At 49.0% G+C, this 21452-nt stretch overlaps 1 protein-coding gene across 1 annotated transcript in view; it reads right to left on the reverse strand.

Annotated features, from left to right (window-relative positions):
- map4k5 (mitogen-activated protein kinase kinase kinase kinase 5) overlaps positions 1–21452 on the reverse strand; it is a 192339-nt gene that overhangs the window by 101926 nt on the left and 68961 nt on the right. The window contains exon 3 of the mRNA XM_043697612.2: positions 19055–19145. Coding sequence (XP_043553547.1) covers positions 19055–19145 — 91 coding nt within the window. The remainder of the gene's footprint in view (positions 1–19054; positions 19146–21452) is intronic.

Raw genomic sequence — 21452 nt, forward strand, 5'->3', positions numbered from 1 at the left:
GCAGAGCTGGAAGGTTAATTTTCGGACGTTTCATCACCATACTAAGTAACATCTTCAGTGAGCCTACGGATGAAGTACTGCTGATGTTTCCTGCTTTCTATTTATATGCTTGGGTTTCCTTAGGTTGGTGATGTCATTTCCTATGGTGATGTCATTTCCCATTCTTTTTCTCAGGGGGTGGTAAATGGGGTCCAAGTCAATGTGTTTGTTGATAGAGTTCCGTTTGGAATGCCATGCTTCTTGGAATTCTCGTGCATGTCTCTGTTTGGCTTGTCCTAGGATGGATGTATTGTCCCAGTCAAAATGGTGTCCTTCCTCATCTGTATGTATGGATACTAGTGAGTGGATCATGTCTTTTTGTGGCTAGTTGATGTTCATGTATCCTCGTGGCTAGTTTTCTGCCTGTTTGTCCAATGTAGTGTTTATTACAGTCCTTGCATAGTATTTTGTAAATAACATTAGTTTTGCTTGTTGTCTGTATAGGTTCTTTCACGTTCATTAGATTCTGTTTTAGTGTGTTGGTGGGTTTTCCTCTGCTCTGCGTAGTTCCTCTGTGCTGCAGTGTGCGTTGGCTCGTTGAAAATAACGTTCTGATGCTGCTTAGTTTGTGGGTGTTGCGATGATTGCTTTTGTAGTTCAATATTTGGTCTCCATATGTGTTTTTTTTCCCTGTAGACACTGGTTTGAAGTTTCCCATTGGCTGTTCGCTCTACTGTGTCATCTAGAAATGGCGGTTTGTTATTGTTTTCCTCCTCTTTAGTGAATTTTATGCCAGTAAGAGTATTATTAATGGCCTTGAAGGTTTCCTCTAATTTGTTTCAAGACCATCAATACTACCCTTACTGGCAAGAGGGACAATATTACAGAGGAAGAAGTGGATGGTCTTGGTAATAAAGCACTGGTGATGTAACCAAGTTTAATTTTATTTTTTACCTGATATCCATAATGTACACTTTCAACAAATGTCCTTTGGGCTTAAAGAAATTGGAATTCAATCCAATTCTTCAGCTGCTCCTCTCAATCATAAAATCCTTGTCAGTTCAATATCAAAATTAACTAAAAAGTTGCAAAAGGAAGTCATTTAAGGTTTTTAAAAATTTGAAACATTGAAATTTGTGTTCAAGTATAAACGCATTGCTCAACCACACCCATTCTAACAGGAAAGTGGACTTTTTAAAGAGAGGAAGTCACTCAAAATTGGTGCAAATACAAAATAGAATTAAAGGCAGATGACAACACTGACAAATGTTTACTTTAAAAGGATGTTCAATTTTTGTGTTTATAGACTTTCACATAATTGCTACACTTTCTCAAAATAAGTCTTTCCAAAGACTACCAAACTCTCTAGCAAGGGTAGGGTAGTTCAAAGATTATTTCAGACATTTTATGAATAAGACAAATAAGAAAGCATAATGAATATTTCTACTTTACCTTTCAATAGATTCTTCCCTAGTTATGGAAACAATTGGCAATATTTGTATAATGAAACTGTACAATACCAATGTGTGTTTGTGTGTGCCACTAACACAGTTATAAAATCTGCATTCCTGGATCTCTTTCTGGCCACCATTGCTCCCCCTTCTCTCTAACTTTGCAATTGGAAAGGTAAATTTGTATTTTCTGGAATTTGTTTATATACACTGTATTAAATGGTAAAAGAGTTATTTTATTTACTATTCACTCACTCTTTCCAGACCAAAAGGTGACAACTGTTAGAGTGCAGGATTCAGCTGTGAATTTCCCTAGTAAACACTGGCCAATAGCCATAATGGTTTTGTCTCCTTTCAAAAGCACAGAATTTCATAGCACAGTTGCAGACTACATGCATATCTGAAACAGATACTTCCCAAGATTCATCCCATACCCTACTTCTTTAGGTATTTTCTTCTTACTGTACACTATGTTAAAAATGTGTAGTAAATTTGGATTAAAAACAGGAAATATTTATCTTGAAAGGGTGCCATTAATTCGATTTTAAAAAAAGAACCATTCCCTTCCTTTCATTTTAAAAAAAAATTCTCTTCCAGACATACAAAAATCAGACAGGAAAAGAAATCTAATTGAAATGCGTTGCTCAGGGAGAAAGTGCTAAACTACGAAAACTACCTCACAGAACTATACAAAATATAGCAGTCAATGCCAAAGTTACAGAGAAGTATTTAGTTTCAAAAATAAGATGAACAATAACATTATAAATGAATGGACAATAAGGGTTCAATCCTACTAGTGCTCAGTTCTGATAGTTTGATTGACTTCAGCTGGCTATTTCTAGCACTACCCCTTCAGGCCCTTGGTTGCTCAAAACGTGCATGAAGTTCTGAAGATTAAGAAATGTGTGAACTAAAAAAATTAAACAAAGACAAATTCAGTGAATTGGCCTGCAGGCTGCTAAGCACGAGTATTGCACTCCAAATATTTCTGATGTGAACATAAAAACTTTACTGACTGCCTCCAATACATGCTATTTTTCCAACTGTAGAAATTTGGAGATACTTGGGTATGGATTCTCAGGGAATAAGATTTCATGCTGTAATGAAAATTTCCTTCTCTTAATTCTTGAAACAATGTTTATTAATTTGAGAACTATATATTGTTATAACAGTTTGTATTTGTACTTATCTGAAATTGCAAAACTAAACAGAAATTGAATGAGGTAAATTGTTCATTAATTTTTGGACTCCCTAGTCTACAGTCTTATTTTAAATAATCTTAAAAACAAATTTTGGATCTTTTTAACTTTGATTATATGCTTAATACAACTACTAAATTTTAAGGGTATATTTCACAATCTCATTTACAGAGCACTGTTTTGCTAATTATAATGAAAGGCAGACATTACGAGATTGACTTTGCACTAACTAATGATCGGGAAGCAGCAAAAGTGAATCAGCGATGTAGTCAGAAGGCAATACAAAAACCAATATCAAAAAAAGCACAAAACTTTAAAATGTAAAGTACGTCACTAAGTTAAATGTATGGACAGAGATTTGCAAAGTATTTTAGCCAACAGCCTCCTGGTCAGTACTACATTTCAAAATGGTAATCGAGCAGAGCTCCTAAGCCAGTGCTTGTTCACTGTTTTGTCCATTTCTTTTCCTTTTTTCTCATTTCCTGTTTTTTTTTTCCTTGCATAAGCCTTGTCCCGGATGCTATCAGTGACTGTGAGTTGAGGCTCAGTGCGGACCAGAGATGAAACCAGTCAAGGTGGCGGCAGAGAAGCAGCACAGCATGTGGGGTCCTGAGTCCAGCAGTTCAGAGCTTGTCTCCTCCTCTGCTTTTACCTTTTTCCCTTTTCTCTGCTTTCTTTAAAACAAATATTGTTTTTTTCTCATTCATGGGAGTGGGTGTCACAGGCTCAGCCAGGATTTATTAATTACCCAGACAACAGTAAGTATCAACCACACAGCTGTAGGCCAGACCAGGTAAGGATGGCAGTTTCCCTCCCTAAAGGACATTAGTGAACTAGATGGGTTTTTCCTGATAACCTGCAATGGTTTCATGGTCATTTAACTCTTCATTCCAGATTGTTATTGAATTCAAATTCCATCTGCCATGGCAGGATTCTGGAAATCCAAGTTTGAACATTACCTGTGTTCTCTGGATTAACTGTTCAGCGATAATACCATTAGACCATCGTCACCTCACTTACATTCTGTGGTCAAATTGGACGACATCAGCACATTGGAGGCAAGATTTATTCCTGGCAGTTGTGGTAGTGGAGGAAGTAGAGTGTGTGCTCCCAGCGGCAGTGGGAGGAGAGTTTGGGCGAAGTGCAGGAGCTTCAACAGCAACGCGGCAGCTTCACAAGCAGCTGCATTGCTGAGATGTGGGAGCTGGCTGATCCCATTGTGAACGGCAGTGTCCAGATCTGCAGCAAGTGCTGGTTGCTGGAAGAACTCCAGATCAGAATTGATGATCTGGAATCTGAGCTTCAAACACTGTGGCACACCTGGGAGGGGAAGAGTTACCTGGATGCTTTGTTTCAGGAAGCAGTCACACCCAGTAGATGAAGTAATTCAAATTCAGTTCGTGATCAGGAACAAGGGGGTGTGACTGTAAGTGAGGCAGGTAGGGGGATTCGGAATTCAGGAGTGGAGCAACCTCAGCTCTTTACCTTGTCTTTTAGTTATGAGATTTTTGCTTCCTGTATGAATGAGGAAAAGGGCTGTGGACATGATGGTGCAGAAGGCCATTCAAGAGGAGGGGAGCAAAAAGACAAGTAGTTGTTATAGGGGATTCTATAATTAGGAGGACATATTGTATCCTTTGTGAGCCGTATCTGGAGTCCCGCGTGGTGTGTTGTCTGCCTGGTGCCAGGGTGCAGGACATCTCCAACCAGCTTGAAAGGATAGTGGAGCGGGAGGGAGAGGATCCAGTTGTTGTGGTCCACATTGGCACTAACAACATAGGCAAGGCTAGGAAGGAGGACCTGTTTGGGGAGTATCAAGCACGAGGAAGGAAATTGAAGAACAGGTCCTCAAGGGTCATAATCTCTGGATTACTGGCCGAGCCATGTGCTAATTGGCATAGGGATAAGAAAATTAGGGAAGTAAACATGTGGCAAAGAGATTGGTGTGGGAAAGAGGGATTCCATTTCATGGGACAATGGCATCAGTTTTGGAACCAGTGTTCTGGTGAAAAGGATAAATAGGGTGGTCACTAGGACTTTAAACTTGTCAGTTGCAGGGAAAGGAAAGGAAATGCAACAGGGAGTATGGAGTCAAGTAGAAAGATAAGCAGGTTAGCATGTGTGCAGGGTTTAAGTTCAAGGCAGACCGGGAATGAAGCAAAAAAGGAAAGCTAACTTAGGACATATTACTAGAGGTGATGGAAATCATGGAAGATAAGAAAATTAGCATTAAGGTGTAAGAAAGCAGATGAATTAACAGCACAAATCATCATGAATGATTATGATGTGGTAGGCATCGCAGAGACGTAGTTTCAGGGGGTTCAGGACTGGCAGTTAAACATTCAAGGATTTACAACTTATCGAAAAGACAGGGAGGTGGGCAGGGTTGCCTTGTTAGTTAAGAATGAAATTAAGTCTATTGCACTGAATGCATAGGGTCAGATCATGTGGAGTCTGTGTGGGTGGAGATGAGGAACCACAAAAGGCGAAAAAAAACCCATAAGGGGAATTATGTACAGACCTCCCAGCAGTGGTCAGGACCAGGGGCACAAGATGCACCAGGAAATAGATATAGGGCATGTCAGAAAGGCAAGGTCACAATGATCATCGGGGACTTCAATATGCAAATGGACTGGGTGAATAATGTTGCCAGTGGATCCAAAGAAAGGAAATTCATGGAATGCTTACAGCATGGCTTCAGGAACAACTTGTGATGGAGCCCACAAGGGAGCAGGCTATTCAGGACTTAGTGCTATGTAATGAGCCAGACTTTATAAGATCTTAAAGTCAGGGAACACTTAGGAGGCCGCAATCTTAATGTGGTGGAGTTTAATCTGCAGTTTGAAAGAGAGAATGCAAAATCGGATGTAGTGGTGTTACAGTTAAATAAAAGGTAATTATAAGGGCATGAGAGAGGAACTGATGAAAATCGACTGGAAGCAGAGCCTAGTGGGAAAGACAGTAGGGCAAGAATGGCAGGAGTTTCTGAGTGTCATTGAGGACACAGTACAGAGGAGAGGGAAGGGAAGGAAAGGAGAGGGAAGGGAAGGAAAGGAGAGGAAGGGAAGGAAAGGAGAGGGAAGGGAAGGAAAGGAGAGGGAAGGGAAGGAAAGGAGAGGGAAGGGAAGGAAAGGAGAGGGAAGGGAAGGAAAGGAGAGGGAAGGAGAGGGAAGGAGAGGGAAGGGAAGGGAAGGGAAGGAGAGGGAAGGGAAGGGAAGGAGAGGGAAGGGAAGGGAAGGAGAGGGAAGGGAAGGAGAGGGAAGGGAAGGGAAGGAGAGGAAAGGGAAGGGAAGGAGAGGGAAGGGAAGGAGAGGGAAGGGAAGGGAAGGAGAGGGAAGGGAAGGAAAGGAGAGGGAAGGGAAGGAAAGGAGAGGGAAGGGAAGGAAAGGAGAGGGAAGGAGAGGGAAGGAGAGGGAAGGGAAGGGAAGGGAAGGAGAGGGAAGGGAAGGGAAGGAGAGGGAAGGGAAGGGAAGGAGAGGGAAGGGAAGGGAAGGGAAGGAGAGGGAAGGGAAGGGAAGGAGAGGGAAGGGAAGGGAAGGAGAGGGAAGGGAAGGAGAGGGAAGGGAAGGGAAGGAGAGGAAAGGGAAGGGAAGGAGAGGGAAGGGAAGGAGAGGGAAGGGAAGGGAAGGAGAGGGAAGGGAAGGAAAGGAGAGGGAAGGGAAGGAAAGGAGAGGGAAGGGAAGGAAAGGAGAGGGAAGGAGAGGGAAGGAGAGGGAAGGGAAGGGAAGGGAAGGAGAGGGAAGGGAAGGGAAGGAGAGGGAAGGGAAGGGAAGGAGAGGGAAGGGAAGGGAAGGAGAGGGAAGGGAAGGGAAGGAGAGGAAAGGGAAGGGAAGGAGAGGGAAGGGAAGGAGAGGGAAGGGAAGGGAAGGAGAGGGAAGGGAAGGGAAGGGAAGGAGAGGGAAGGGAAGGGAAGGAGAGGGAAGGGAAGGGAAGGAGAGGGAAGGGAAGGGAAGGAGAGGGAAGGGAAGGAGAGGGAAGGGAAGGGAAGGAGAGGGAAGGGAAGGGAGAGGGAAGGGAAGGGAGAGGGAAGGGAAGGGAAGGGAGAGGGAAGGGAAGGGAAGGGAAGGAGAGGGAAGGGAAGGGAAGGAGAGGGAAGGGAAGGAGAGGGAAGGGAAGGGAAGGGAGAGGGAAGGGAAGGGAAGGAGAGGGAAGGGAAGGAGAGGGAAGGGAAGGGAGAGGGAAGGGAAGGGAAGGGAAGGGAGAGGGAAGGGAAGGGAAGGGAGAGGGAAGGGAAGGGAAGGGAAGGGAAGGAGAGGGAAGGGAAGGGAAGGAGAGGGAAGGGAAGGGAAGGAAAGGAGAGGGAAGGGAAGGAAAGGAGAGGGAAGGAGAGGGAAGGAGAGGGAAGGGAAGGGAAGGGAAGGAGAGGGAAGGGAAGGGAAGGAGAGGGAAGGGAAGGGAAGGAGAGGGAAGGGAAGGGAAGGAGAGGGAAGGGAAGGGAAGGAGAGGAAAGGGAAGGGAAGGAGAGGGAAGGGAAGGAGAGGGAAGGGAAGGGAAGGAGAGGGAAGGGAAGGAAAGGAGAGGGAAGGGAAGGAAAGGAGAGGGAAGGGAAGGAAAGGAGAGGGAAGGAGAGGGAAGGAGAGGGAAGGGAAGGGAAGGGAAGGAGAGGGAAGGGAAGGGAAGGAGAGGGAAGGGAAGGGAAGGAGAGGGAAGGGAAGGGAAGGAGAGGGAAGGGAAGGGAAGGAGAGGAAAGGGAAGGGAAGGAGAGGGAAGGGAAGGAGAGGGAAGGGAAGGGAAGGAGAGGGAAGGGAAGGGAAGGGAAGGAGAGGGAAGGGAAGGGAAGGAGAGGGAAGGGAAGGGAAGGAGAGGGAAGGGAAGGGAAGGAGAGGGAAGGGAAGGAGAGGGAAGGGAAGGGAAGGAGAGGGGAGGGAAGGAGAGGGAAGGAGAGGGAAGGGAAGGGAAGGAGAGGGGAGGAAGGAGAGGGAAGGAGGGAAGGAGAGGGAAGGGAAGGGAAGGAGAGGGAAGGGAAGGAGAGGGAAGGGAAGGGAGAGGGAAGGGAAGGGAAGGGAAGGAGAGGGAAGGGAAGGGAAGGGAGAGGGAAGGGAAGGAAGGAGAGGGAAGGGAAGGGAAGGAGAGGGAAGGGAAGGAGAGGGAAGGGAAGGGAAGGAGAGGGAAGGAGAGGGAAGGGAAGGAGAGGGAAGGAGAGGGAAGGAGAGGGAAGGAGAGGGAAGGGAAGGGAAGGAGAGGGAAGGGAAGGGAAGGAGAGGGAAGGGAAGGGAAGGAGAGGGAAGGGAAGGGAGAGGGAAGGGAAGGGAGAGGGAAGGGAAGGGAAGGGAGAGGGAAGGGAAGGGAAGGGAAGGAGAGGGAAGGGAAGGGAAGGAGAGGGAAGGGAAGGAGAGGGAAGGGAAGGGAAGGAGAGGGGAGGGAAGGAGAGGGAAGGAGGGAAGGAGAGGGAAGGGAAGGGAAGGAGAGGGAAGGGAAGGGAAGGGAGAGGGAAGGGAAGGGAAGGAGAGGGAAGGGAAGGGAAGGAGAGGGAAGGGAAGGGAAGGGAAGGAGAGGGAAGGAGAGGGAAGGGAAGGAGAGGGAAGGAGAGGGAAGGAGAGGGAAGGAGAGGGAAGGAGAGGGAAGGAGAGGGAAGGAGAGGGAAGGAGAGGGAAGGAGAGGGAAGGAGAGGGAAGGAGAGGGAAGGAGAGGGAAGGAGAGGGAAGGAGAGGGAAGGAGAGGGAAGGAGAGGGAAGGAGAGGGAAGGAGAGGGAAGGGAAGGGAAGGAGAGGGAAGGGAAGGGAAGGGAAGGGAAGGAGAGGGAAGGGAAGGGAAGGAGAGGGAAGGGAAGGGAAGGAGAGGAAAGGGAAGGGAAGGAGAGCGAAGGGAAGGAGAGGGAAGGGAAGGGAAGGAGAGGGAAGGGAAGGGAAGGGAAGGAGAGGGAAGGGAAGGGAAGGAGAGGGAAGGGAAGGGAAGGGAAGGAGAGGGAAGGGAAGGGAAGGAGAGGGAAGGGAAGGGAAGGAGAGGGAAGGGAAGGGAAGGAGAGGGAAGGGAAGGAGAGGGAAGGGAAGGGAAGGAGAGGGAAGGGAAGGGAGAGGGAAGGGAAGGGAGAGGGAAGGGAAGGGAAGGGAGAGGGAAGGGAAGGGAAGGGAAGGAGAGGGAAGGGAAGGGAAGGAGAGGGAAGGGAAGGAGAGGGAAGGAGAGGGAAGGAGAGGGAAGGGAAGGGAAGGGAAGGGAAGGGAAGGAGAGGGAAGGGAAGGGAAGGAGAGGGAAGGGAAGGAGAGGGAAGGAGGGAAGGAGAGGGAAGGGAAGGGAAGGAGAGGGAAGGGAAGGAGAGGGAAGGGAAGGGAGAGGGAAGGGAAGGGAAGGGAAGGGAGAGGGAAGGGAAGGGAAGGAGAGGGAAGGGAAGGGAAGGGAGAGGGAAGGGAAGGAGAGGGAAGGGAAGGGAAGGAGAGGGAAGGGAAGGGAAGGAGAGGGAAGGAGAGGGAAGGAGAGGGAAGGAGAGGGAAGGAGAGGGAAGGAGAGGGAAGGAGAGGGAGGGAAGGAGAGGGAAGGAGGGAAGGAGAGGGAAGGGAAGGAGAGGGAAGGAGGGAAGGAGAGGGAAGGGAAGGAGAGGGAAGGAGGGAAGGAGAGGGAAGGGAAGGAGAGGGAAGGGAAGGGAAGGGAAGGGAGAGGGAAGGGAAGGGAGAGGGAAGGAGAGGGAAGGGAAGGGAAGGGAAGGAGAGGGAAGGAGAGGGAAGGGAAGGGAAGGAGAGGGGAGGGAAGGAGAGGGAAGGAGGGAAGGAGAGGGAAGGGAAGGAGAGGGAAGGGAAGGGAGAGGGAAGGGAAGGGAAGGAAGGGAGAGGGAAGGGAAGGGAAGGGAGAGGGAAGGGAAGGGAGAGGGAAGGAGAGGGAAGGGAAGGGAAGGGAAGGAGAGGGAAGGAGAGGGAAGGGAAGGGAAGGGAAGGAGAGGGAAGGAGAGGGAAGGGAAGGGAAGGAGAGGGGAGGGAAGGAGAGGGAAGGAGGGAAGGAGAGGGAAGGGAAGGAGAGGGAAGGGAAGGGAGAGGGAAGGGAAGGGAAGGGAAGGGAGAGGGAAGGGAAGGGAAGGGAGAGGGAAGGGAAGGGAAGGGAGAGGGAAGGGAAGGGAAGGGAGAGGGAAGGGAAGGGAAGGGAGAGGGAAGGGAAGGAGAGGGAAGGGAAGGGAAGGAGAGGGAAGGAGAGGGAAGGAGAGGGAAGGAGAGGGAAGGAGAGGGAAGGAGAGGGAAGGAGAGGGAAGGAGAGGGAAGGAGAGGGAAGGAGAGGGAAGGAGAGGGAAGGAGAGGGAAGGAGAGGGAAGGAGAGGGAAGGAGAGGGAAGGGAAGGAGAGGGAAGGGAAGGAGAGGGAAGGGAAGGAGAGGGAAGGAGGGAAGGAGAGGGAAGGGAAGGAGAGGGAAGGAGGGAAGGAGAGGGAAGGGAAGGAGAGGGAAGGGAAGGGAAGGGAAGGGAGAGGGAAGGGAAGGGAGAGGGAAGGAGAGGGAAGGGAAGGGAAGGGAAGGAGAGGGAAGGAGAGGGAAGGAAGGGAAGGAGAGGGGAGGGAAGGAGAGGGAAGGAGGGAAGGAGAGGGAAGGGAAGGAGAGGGAAGGGAAGGGAGAGGGAAGGGAAGGGAAGGGAAGGGAGAGGGAAGGGAAGGGAGAGGGAAGGAGAGGGAAGGGAAGGAAGGGAAGGAGAGGGAAGAAGGGAAGGGAAGGGAAGGAGGGAAGGAGAGGGAAGGAGGGAAGGAGAGGGAAGGGAAGGAGAGGGAAGGGAAGGGAGAGGGAAGGGAAGGGAAGGGAGAGGGAAGGGAAGGAAGGGAGAGGGAAGGGAAGGAGAGGGAAGGGAAGGGAAGGAGAGGGAAGGGAAGGGAAGGAGAGGGAAGGGAAGGGAAGGAGAGGGAAGGAGAGGGAAGGAGAGGGAAGGAGAGGGAAGGAGAGGGAAGGAGAGGAAGGAGAGGGAAGGAGAGGGAAGGAGAGGGAAGGAGAGGGAAGGAGAGGGAAGGAGAGGGAAGGAGAGGGAAGGAGAGGGAAGGAGAGGGAAGGAGAGGGAAGGAGAGGGAAGGAGAGGGAAGGAGAGGGAAGGAGAGGGAAGGGAAGGGAAGGAGAGGGAAGGGAAGGGAGGGAAGGGAAGGGAGAGGAGAGGAAGGGAAGGAGAGGAGAAGGAAGGGAAGGAGAGGGAAGGGAAGGGAAGGAGAGGGAAGGGAAGGAAGGGAAGGAAGGGAAGGAGAGGGAAGGAGAGGGAAGGAGAGGAGGGAGGAAGGAGAGAGGAAGGAAGGAGAGGGAAGGAGAGGGAAGGAGAGGGAAGGAGAGGGAAGGAGAGGGAAGGAGAGGGAAGGAGAGGGAAGGAGAGGGAAGGAGAGGGAAGGAGAGGGAGGAGAGGGAAGGAGAGGGAAGGAGGAGGGAAGGAGAGGGAAGGAGAGGGAAGGGAAGGGAAGGGAAGGGAAGGGAAGGAGAGGGAAGGGAAGGGAAGGAGAGGGAAGGGAAGGGAAGGAGAGGAAAGGGAAGGGAAGGAGAGGGAAGGGAAGGAGAGGGAAGGGAAGGGAAGGGAAGGGAAGGAGAGGGAAGGGAAGGGAAGGAGAGGGAAGGGAAGGGAAGGAGAGGGAAGGGAAGGGAAGGAGAGGGAAGGGAAGGAGAGGGAAGGGAAGGGAAGGGAAGGAGAGGGAAGGGAAGGGAGAGGGAAGGGAAGGGAGAGGGAAGGGAAGGGAAGGGAGAGGGAAGGGAAGGGAAGGGAAGGAGAGGGAAGGGAAGGGAAGGAGAGGGAAGGGAAGGAGAGGGAAGGAGAGGGAAGGAGAGGGAAGGGAAGGGAAGGGAAGGAGAGGGAAGGAGAGGGAAGGGAAGGGAAGGAGAGGGAGGGAAGGAGAGGGAAGGAGGGAAGGAGAGGGAAGGGAAGGGAAGGAGAGGGAAGGGAAAAGGAAGGAGAGGGAAGGGAAGGAGAGGGAAGGGAAGGAGAGGGAAGGGAAGGGAAGGGAAGGGAGAAGGGAAGGGAAGGGAAGGGAGAGGGAAGGGAAGGGAAGGGAGAGGGAAGGGAAGGAGAGGGAAGGGAAGGGAAGGAGAGGGAAGGGAAGGGAAGGAGAGGAAGGAGAGGGAAGGAGAGGGAAGGAGAGGGAAGGAGAGGGAAGGAGAGGGAAGGAGAGGGAAGGAGAGGGAAGGAGAGGGAAGGGAAGGAGGGAAGGAGGGAAGGAGAGGGAAGGGAAGGGAAGGAGAGGGAAGGGAAGGAGAGGGAAGGGAAGGGAAGGGAAGGGAGAGGGAAGGGAAGAGAGGAAGGAGAGGGAAGGAGAGGGAAGGGAAGGGAAGGGAAGGAGAGGAAGGAGAGGAAGGGAAGGGAAGGAGAGGGAGGAAGGAGAGGGAAGGAGGGAAGGAGAGGGAAGGGAAGGGAAGGAGAGGGAAGGAAGGAGAGGGAAGGAAGGGAAGGAGAGGGAAGGAGAGGGAAGGAGAGGGAAGGAGAGGGAAGGAGAGGGAAGGAGAGGGAAGGAGAGGGAAGGAGAGGGAAGGAGAGGGAAGGGAAGGAGAGGGAAGGAAGGGAAGGAGAGGGAAGGAGAGGGAAGGAGAGGGAAGGAGAGGGAAGGAGAGGGAAGGAGAGGGAAGGAGAGGGAAGGGAAGGAGAGGGAAGGAGGGAAGGAGAGGGAAGGGAAGGGAAGGAGAGGGAAGGGAAGGAGAGGGAAGGGAAGGGAAGGGAAGGGAGAGGGAAGGGAAGGGAGAGGGAAGGAGAGGGAAGGAGAGGGAAGGAGAGGGAAGGGAAGGAGAGGGAAGGAGAGGGAAGGGAAGGGAAGGAGAGGGGAGGGAAGGAGAGGGAAGGAGGAAGGAGAGGGAAGGGAAGGGAAGGAAAGGGAAGGGAAGGAGAGGGAAGGGAAGGAGAGGGAAGGGAAGGGAGAGGGAAGGGAAGGGAAGGGAAGGGAGAGGGAAGGGAAGGAAGGGAGAGGGAAGGGAAGGGAAGGGAGAGGGAAGGGAAGGGAAGGGAGAGGGAAGGGAAGGGAAGGAGAGGGAAGGAAGGGAAGGAGAGGGAAGGAGAGGGAAGGAGAGGGAAGGAGAGGGAAGGAGAGGGAAGGAGAGGGAAGGAGAGGGAAGGAGAGGGAAGGGAAGGAGAGGGAAGGGAAGGGAAGGAGAGGGAAGGAGAGGGAAGGAGAGGGAAGGAGAGGGAAGGAGAGGGAAGGAGAGGGAAGGAGAGGGAAGGGAAGGAGAGGGAAGGAGGGAAGGAGAGGGAAGGGAAGGGAAGGAGAGGGAAGGGAAGGAGAGGGAAGGGAAGGGAAGGGAAGGGAGAGGGAAGGGAAGGGAGAGGGAAGGAGAGGGAAGGAGAGGGAAGGAGAGGGAAGGGAAGGAGAGGGAAGGAGAGGGAAGGGAAGGGAAGGAGAGGGAGGGAAGGAGAGGGAAGGAGGGAAGGAGAGGGAAGGGAAGGGAAGGAGAGGGAAGGGAAGGAGAGGGAAGGGAAGGGAGAGGGAAGGGAAGGGAAGGGAAGGGAGAGGGAAGGGAAGGGAAGGGAGAGGGAAGGGAAGGGAAGGGAGAGGGAAGGGAAGGGAAGGGAGAGGGAAGGGAAGGGAAGGAGAGGGAAGGGAAGGGAAGGGAAGGGAAGGAGAGGGAAGGAGAGGGAAGGAGAGGGAAGGAGAGGGAAGGAGAGGGAAGGAGAGGAAGGAGAGGGAAGGAGAGGGAAGGAGAGGGAAGGAGAGGGAGAGGAAGGAGAGGGAAGGAGAGGGAAGGAGAGGGAAGGAGAGGGAAGGAGGGAAGGGAGGGAAGGGGAGGGAAGGGAGGGAAGGAGAGGGAAGGGAGGGAGGGGAAGGGAAGGGAAGGAGAGGGAAGGGAAGGGAAGGAGAGGGAAGGGAAGGGAAGGAGAGGAAAGGGAAGGGAAGGAGAGGGAAGGGAAGGAGAGGGAAGGGAAGGGAAGGAGAGGGAAGGGAAGGGGAGGGAAGGAGAGGGAAGGGAAGGGAAGGAGAGGGAAGGAGAGGGAAGGAGAGGGAAGGAGAGGGAAGGAGAGGGAAGGAGAGGGAAGGAGAGGAAGGAGAGGGAAGGAGAGGAAGGAGAGGGAAGGAGAGGGAAGGAGAGGGAAGGAGAGGGAAGGAGAGGAAGGAGAGGAAGGAGAGGGAAGGAGAGGGAAGGGAAGGGAAGGAGAGGGAAGGGAAGGGAAGGAGAGGGAAGGGAAGGGAAGGAGAGGGAAGGGAAGGGAAGGAGAGGAAAGGGAAGGGAAGGAGAGGGAAGGGAAGGGAAGGAGAGGAAAGGGAAGGGAAGGAGAGGGAAGGGAAGGAGAGGGAAGGGAAGGGAAGGAGAGGGAAGGGAAGGGAAGGGAAGGAGAGGGAAGGGAAGGGAAGGAGAGGGAAGGGAAGGAAGGAGAGGGAAGGGAAGGGAGAGGGAAGGGAAGGGAGAGGGAAGGGAAGGGAAGGGAGAGGGAAGGGAAGGGAAGGAGAGGGAAGGGAAGGAGAGGGAAGGGAAGGAGAGGGAAGGAGAGGGAAGGAGAGGGAAGGGAAGGGAAGGAGAGGAAGGAGAGGGAAGGGAAGGGAAGGAGAGGGGAGGGAAGGAGAGGGAAGGAGGGAAGGAGAGGGAAGGGAAGGGAAGGAGAGGAAGGGAAGGAGAGGGAAGGGAAGGAGAGGGAAGGAGGGAAGGAAGGGAAGGGAAGGAGAGGAAGGAGGAAGGGAGAGGGAAGGAGGAAGGAAGGAGAGGGAAGGGAAGGGAAGGAGAGGGAAGGACGGGAAGGAGAGGGAAGGGAAGGAGAGGGAAGGGAAGGGAAGGAGAGGAAGGGAAGGAAGGAGAGGAAGGGAAGGAGAGGGAAGGGAAGGGAAGGAGAGGGAAGGGAAGGGAAGGAGAGGGAAGGGAAGGGAAGGAGAGGGAAGGGAAGGAGAGGGAAGGGAAGGAGAGGGAAGGGAAGGGAGAGGGAAGGGAAGGAGAGGGAAGGGAAGGGAAGGGAGAGGGAAGGGAAGGGAAGGGAAGGAGAGGGAAGGGAAGGGAAGGAGAGGGAAGGGAAGGGAGGAGGAGAGGGAAGGAGAGGGAAGGGAAGGGACGGAGAGGGAAGGGAAGGAGAGGGAAGGGAAGGAGAGGGAAGGGAAGGGAAGGGAAGGGAAGGGAAGGGAAGGGAAGGGAAGGGAAGGGAAGGAGAGGGAAGGGAAGGAGAGGGAAGGGAAGGGAAGGAAGGAGGGGACGGGAAGGGAAGGAGAGGGAAGGGAAGGGAAGGAGAGGGAAGGGAAGGGAAGGAGAGGGAAGGGAAGGGAAGGAGAGGAAAGGGAAGGGAAGGAGAGGGAAGGGAAGGAGAGGGAAGGGAAGGGAAGGAGAGGGAAGGGAGGGAAGGAGAGGAAGGGAAGGGAAGGAGAGGGAAGGGAAGGAGAGGGAAGGGAAGGAGAGGGAGGGAAGGGAAGGGAAGGAGAGGGAAGGGAAGGGAAGGGAAGGGAAGGGAAGGAGAGGGAAGGGAAGGGAAGGAGAGGGAAGGGAAGGGAAGGGAGGCAGGGAAGGAGAGGGAAGGGAAGGAGAGGGAGGGAAGGGAAGGAGAGGGAAGGAGAGGGAAGGGAAGGGAAGGAGAGGGGAGGGAAGGAGAGGGAAGGAGGGAAGGAGAGGGAAGGGAAGGGGAGGGAAGGAGAGGGAAGGGACGGAGAGGAGGAGAGAGGGAAGGGAAGGGAGAGGGAAGGGAAGGGAAGGGAAGGGAGAGGGAAGGGAAGGGAAGGGAAGGGAGAGGGAAGGGAAGGGAAGGGAGAGGGAAGGGAAGGGAAGGGAAGGAGAGGGAAGGGAAGGGAAGGAGAGGGAAGGGAAGGGAAGGAGAGGGAAGGGAAGGGAAGGAGAGGGAAGGGAAGGAGAGGGAAGGGAAGGGAAGGAGAGGGAAGGGAAGGAGAGGGAAGGAGAGGGAAGGGGAGGGAAGGGGAGGGAAGGGGAGGGAAGGAGAGGGAAGGAGAGGGAAGGAGAGGGAAGGAGAGGGAAGGAGAGGGAAGGAGAGGGAAGGAGAGGGAAGGAGAGGGAAGGAGAGGGAAGGAGAGGGAAGGGAAGGGAAGGAGAGGGAAGGGAAGGGATCTAATATGAGTGTAAGCTAGCCAGTAATACTAGAAATGATATTAAAAGTTTCTTTCAATACTTAAAAAACAAACAAGAGGCAAAAGTAGAAATTGGGCCGCTCCAGATTGATAAAGGAAGGCGAGTGATGGGAGATAATGAAATAGCTGAAGAACTTAATAAATACTGTGTCAGTCTTCACAGTGGAAGACATGAGTAATATCCCAACAAGGAGTGTCAAGGGGCAGAGTTGATATGTAGCCATTACAAAAGAGAAAGTGCTAGAAAAGCTAAAAATGTCTAAAGATTGATAAATTTCCTGACCCCAATGGGCTATATCTTAAGAGTTCTGAGGGAGGTGGCTGAAGAAATAGCAGAGGCATTGGTTGTGATCTTTCAAATATCACTGGAGTCAGGGAAAGTCCCAGAAGATTGAAAAATCGCTTTTATAACCCCCTTGTTCAAGAAAGGATCAAGACAAAAGATGGAAAATTACAGGCCGATTAGCCTAACCTCAGTTGTAGGTAAATATCTAGAATGTTATCTACCTAGACTTCCAAAAGGCTTTTGATAAGGTGCCTCACGGGAGGCTGCTGAGTAAGGGGAGGGCCCCTGGTGTTCGAGGTGAGTTACTGGCATTGATTGAGGATTGGCTGTCAGACAGAAGGCAGAGAGTTGGGACAAAAAGTTCTTTTTTGGAATGGCAGCTAGTGACAAGTGGTGTCCTGCAAGGATTCAGCGTTAGGGCCACAGCTGTTCACTTTATATATAAAGGATCTGGATCAAGGGACTGGGGCATACTGGCAAAATGTGCCAAAAATACAAAGTTAGGCAGACAGGCAGGTTATTGTGAAGAGGGGGGAGGCTGCAAAAAGATTTAGACAGTTTAGGAGAGTGGTCCAAGAAATGGCTGATGAAATTCAATGTGAGCAAATGCGAGGTCTTGCACTTTGGAAAAAAGAATACAGGCATGGACTATTTTCTGAATGGTGAGAAAATTCATAAAGCCAAAGTACAAAGAGAACTGGGAGCGTTAGTCCAGGATTCTCTAAAGGTTGACTTGCAGATTGAGTCCATGGTTAAGAAAGCAAATGGAATGTTGTCATTTATCTCAAGAGGGTTGGAATATAAAAGCAGCGATGTGCTACTGAGACTTAACCCCATTTAGAATACTGTGTCCAGTTTTGGGTCCCATGCCTCAGGAAGGACATACTGGCACTGGAGTGTGTCCAGCGAAGATTCACATGGATGATCCCTAGAATTATAGGCCTAACACACAATTAATGGCTGAGGATCCTGGGATTGTATTCATTAGAGTTTAGAACTTATAAGATAACGCATAGCTTAGAAAGGGGGGACACTGGAAGATGTTTCCATCAGGTGGGGATACCAGGACCCGTGGGCACAGCCTTAGAATTAGAGGGGGTCAATTTAAAACAGAAATGAGGAGACATTTTTTCAGCCAGAGAGTGGTGGGCCTGTGAAATTCATTGCCACAGAGCAGTGGAGGCCAGGACGTTAAATGTCTTCAAGGCAGAGATTGATAAATTCTGAATCTCGCAAAGAATTATGGGATATGGGGAGAGTGCAGGTAAGTGGCATTGAAATGCCCATCAGCCATGATTGAATAGCGGAGTGGACTTGATGGGCTGAATAGCCTTACTTCCACTCCTATGTCTTATGGTCTTAAGATCAACCCAGCACAGTTGAAACAAGATGGCACTAAAGAATGGCAACACAGTTCCGTGGTGGTGGCATGGCAAAGGGGCTTGAAATAGGCACACTGCTTCATGCTGGTGATGGACTCAGTGTCAGGTAAAAGAGCATGGATCATGGCCCATGGCTAAGCACTTAAGAACTGTAAGCTTAAACTTTTAACTTTTTCTTCATTTGCCTACTTTATACCTAACATTTTGCACCTTGGTACCATTAAATCCAAGATAGCGCTGAAGAAAGGTGACAAAACAGTTTTCATTATACTCTTGTGTCCCTGTACATGAGTACACATGATAATAAAACGTAACACTAAAAAGTTCAAATGCTAAATTGTATTGCTAGTAATTTAATCAAATACTCCAAGACAGCTGCATTAAGAATGGTTTTTCATAATTGATGCCAGTTTTAAAATATTAAATGCTGCTCAAGACACAACACATGAAAGATTCAATTTTAAGCAGAGAATAATGTCACACCCAATAAAGTCTTCACATAATCCACTCAGAATTGAGCAGGAGAAAACAGTTTTGTTTAGAAAATAGTTAGTGAAAGCCTTACTAATAGTACAAGTTTCTATGCACCCTAAATATAGGGCTTCAATTAAAATCCAATGGCAATTTATGATCTGGATTTTAATTAATATTTTCACAATTAATGTATTATTCACCCCCATCAGCACTAAATTGATACATTAGAAAAAAAAGACAATAAATGACAAAAGTGCAAACACTTGGCATATTCACAGCAGGAAATAGTAAATGACTTTCAGACTCATACTTTATGCCACAGTAAATATCTTCCTTGAAAATTGCCAGATGCTGATTATCTTTAAATTGCTTTGTTTTCTATTTTTTTTGTTTTGTCATTCATGATTTTGTTTCTCATTTCTACTTTGAAGATTCTGGTGCATATTTAATTTACTTTACTTTTACAACACTCAGGAATTATAATTTGTAAAGGATCCCACAAAATCCACCACCATCCCCATAACACAAAGTTCAATTGGAAGGATTATTAACCACAAGTCAACTATAATTATAATCATTAATCCTCTGTCTGTTCCATAACTTTCTAGGGATTCATACACTAGGAGGAGGAAAGATGATATGGTGACACTGTACACTAAATGTGTGAAAAGTCCAATCAATAATCACCCTTCTTAGTTTAAAACCCAAAACTGCATTATTGTTTCCACTGAAATTGAAATGCTGAATTATTTTGTTCATGGAGAACATATTAAATCTACAAAAAATACCTGAAAACTACACAAAATGCATATAATACAGCAGTATGTTCACATTTAAAGTTAGTTTGTGCCAGTGTTTTATCTTAATTAAAATGAGTGTAATAACAAGTTAATTACATTTTATGACTCTACATGAAATAGAATACACGCATGTCTGCCATCATGGGTGGCACATTAGCTCAGTGGTTAGTACTGCTGCCTTGTAGCACCAGGGACCCAGGTTCAATTCCACCCTCAGCTGATTATCTGCACAAAGATGTGCAGGATTAGCCATGGGAAGTAAGGTGATGAGGTGGGACCAAATGGGATGCTCTTCAGAGGGTTTGTGATGGCTGAATAGCTTGCTTCCACAGTGCAAGGATTCTATAACTTATTGCAGTCAATTTAGTTTCAAAAATATGATTGTATGTGGGTAATAGCATGAAATTGAATGAAATTATTCTTGGTTGATATATTAATAGCACAGGGAAATGCTGATGATAATTTAAATTCTGCATGATTTTTCATCAGGTGAATTCCAAAATGCTGAACTATAAATTTGTAAACCTTTTATTCACTAAGTTTCATTGTATAAAATTTAAAGTTTCTTATTTTCACCTTAGGTAGCTTCCAAAGTAGGCCACAATATTGGCATGCTTACACTCTTTGACCATAAAGATTTCTTGCTGTATAATGGAAAAGTCATCTCCTGTTGACAAGAAAAATGCATGTTAGTATATCACAATACCTCTGCACATTTATCCAAATGCATTCAAGTCACAAACAACAGCTTAGGTTACTGCAGCTTTGACAAATTATCCACATTCTTCAAAGCTTTTAGCAAGGTTGACCATACCATTTTCAGCCAATGACATTTACCTGGTCATTGTCACATTATTATTTGTGGTAGCTTGCTGTATAAAAATTGGCTGTTTAGGTTGCAACATTACAATCAATTATATTTCAAAAGGATTTCATTGATTATAAAGTAGTTTAAAATTTCCAGGGGGCTGTCCAAAGTGCCACAAAGAAAATCTTTAAAAAGTCATATCTACTTGGAAAAGGAGTGCTCCCCAAGCTATTACTTCAATCAGAGAGGATACTGGAAATTTACCCCATGATTCTAAAAGGATTAACTTTGACATTTCAGAAATTTTACTCCAAACTATACCAATCTGAAAGTTGTGAGGATGGGCAGATTAGGATGGAGTCTTTAAGAAATTGGACCTCCCAGGAGTGACACCCGAGCAAGAGTCTCTCCTTAATGCCCGGTTGTTGGTGCAAGAAGCGTAGGAGGCTGTGAGGCAGCTTCAGAACAGAAAGGCGCCTAGCCTGATGGACTTTCCAGTGAGTTTTATAAGGACTTTTTAAGTATATTGCCAGCCCTGATTCCTAGCATGTTTAACGATTCACATAGTTGTGGCCTCCTCTCCACATCTTTGAGAGAGGCAAATATCTCTTATTCTTGAAAAAGGGAAGGCCCCACAGGACTGTGCTTCCTATAAACCTATTTCACTCCTGAATGTCGATTTTAAAATCCTAACTAAGACTCTGGCTCTCAGGCTAGAAACTGTGTTGCCCTCCATCATCAAGGAGGATCAGACGGGGTTTATAAAAGGTTGCAGGTCATCAAACAACATCAGAAGGTTACTTAATATGATCCAAGTATGGCAACAATAATCAGTACAGGCATTAATGATCTCTTTTAGACGCTACAAAGGCATTTGACCAGGTTGAGTGGCCATATCCTTTTTTTAATATTTTAAAGTGGTTTGGCTTGGAGAAGGTCTTTGTCAGATGGATAGAGGTTTTGTCCCCTCTTGCTGCGGTCCTCATCAATGGTGTGCCATCAAGCAATTTCAATATTCTTAAGGGCAGTCGACAGGGCTATTTAAAACCAATTTTGCTAATTTATTCGACAGAATCAAAACAAGCTCTTCAAAGATGGGAGGCGCTTCCGATCTCCTGGTTAGGTCGGATAGCCCTCATTAAAATGAACATTCTTCCCCCGTCTGTTGTATTCTATGCAAATGTTTTCTCTGCTTTTTACTAAGCAAACAGTTAGAAGACTGAATGGCTGGTTCAGTTCCTTTACTTGGTATCACAAAAGTGACCCCATATGAAATTGATTAAACTGCAGCTGCCCCACAGACTGGGAGGAGTGGACCTTCCAAATATCGAAAACTATCAATTAATCTGGTTGCTATCTTACATGAATGACTGGGTCCCGGGGGGACTCTCACTCACTTTGGCTAGACATTGAAGCATCTTAGGCAAGATGTCCCCTTGCTAGCTTGTTGTTTTTGGACAAAATGAGGACAGTTCAAGAATAGTTATGAAAACCGTCAAGGTGTGGAGGGCAATGCGTCAGAGTCAGGGAAATACAGCCAAAACATCATTTTTTTTTTTAAAACCCATAGTTGGTATGCCAGGGATGATGGGCAGCGAGGGGTGCATCTTGTCTGGGTGACTTATTCAAAGAGGATACACTGATGTATTTTGTTTAGTTGGCTCAGAAATACGAGTTGCCCAATAGGGACCTCTTCCGGTTTTTTTTCAAATTAGGAATTTCAAAAAGACACCACACTTCTAACTGATTCTTATAGATCTGACATGGGAAAGAGTGTGCTGAGTGCTGAGAATATACTTTCTGTCAGCAATGTCTATCACCTATTGGGAGAGGGTCCCTCGGACAAGTCCGAATGGCTGTGTAAGATATGGGAGAGCCAGCTGTACATTGAGATCTCTTCTGAAGCATGGGACGATATCTGGGAAAACTTGCAACAGGCCCCATACCTCGCAATTGAAGATTCTCCACGGGGTCCACTTGGCTCCAGACCGCCTTTCAAAATTTAAAGCACGAGTATCTCCAAAGTGTCCCAAATGCAAGATGAGTATGAGTAGGAGTACGCTCACTCATTGTCTCCAGTCCTGCCACAGGCTGTGGGCATACTGGAGGGCTGAGATAGGCAAAATAGAGAGGGTCTTGGGGACAGAGGTGGAGATAGACCCGGTA

The sequence above is a fragment of the Chiloscyllium plagiosum genome, unplaced genomic scaffold, assembly GCF_037043375.1.
Source record: "Chiloscyllium plagiosum isolate Xiang-an unplaced genomic scaffold, Cpla_swu_hap1 HiC_scaffold_8, whole genome shotgun sequence".
Taxonomy (NCBI): Eukaryota; Metazoa; Chordata; class Chondrichthyes; order Orectolobiformes; family Hemiscylliidae; genus Chiloscyllium; species Chiloscyllium plagiosum.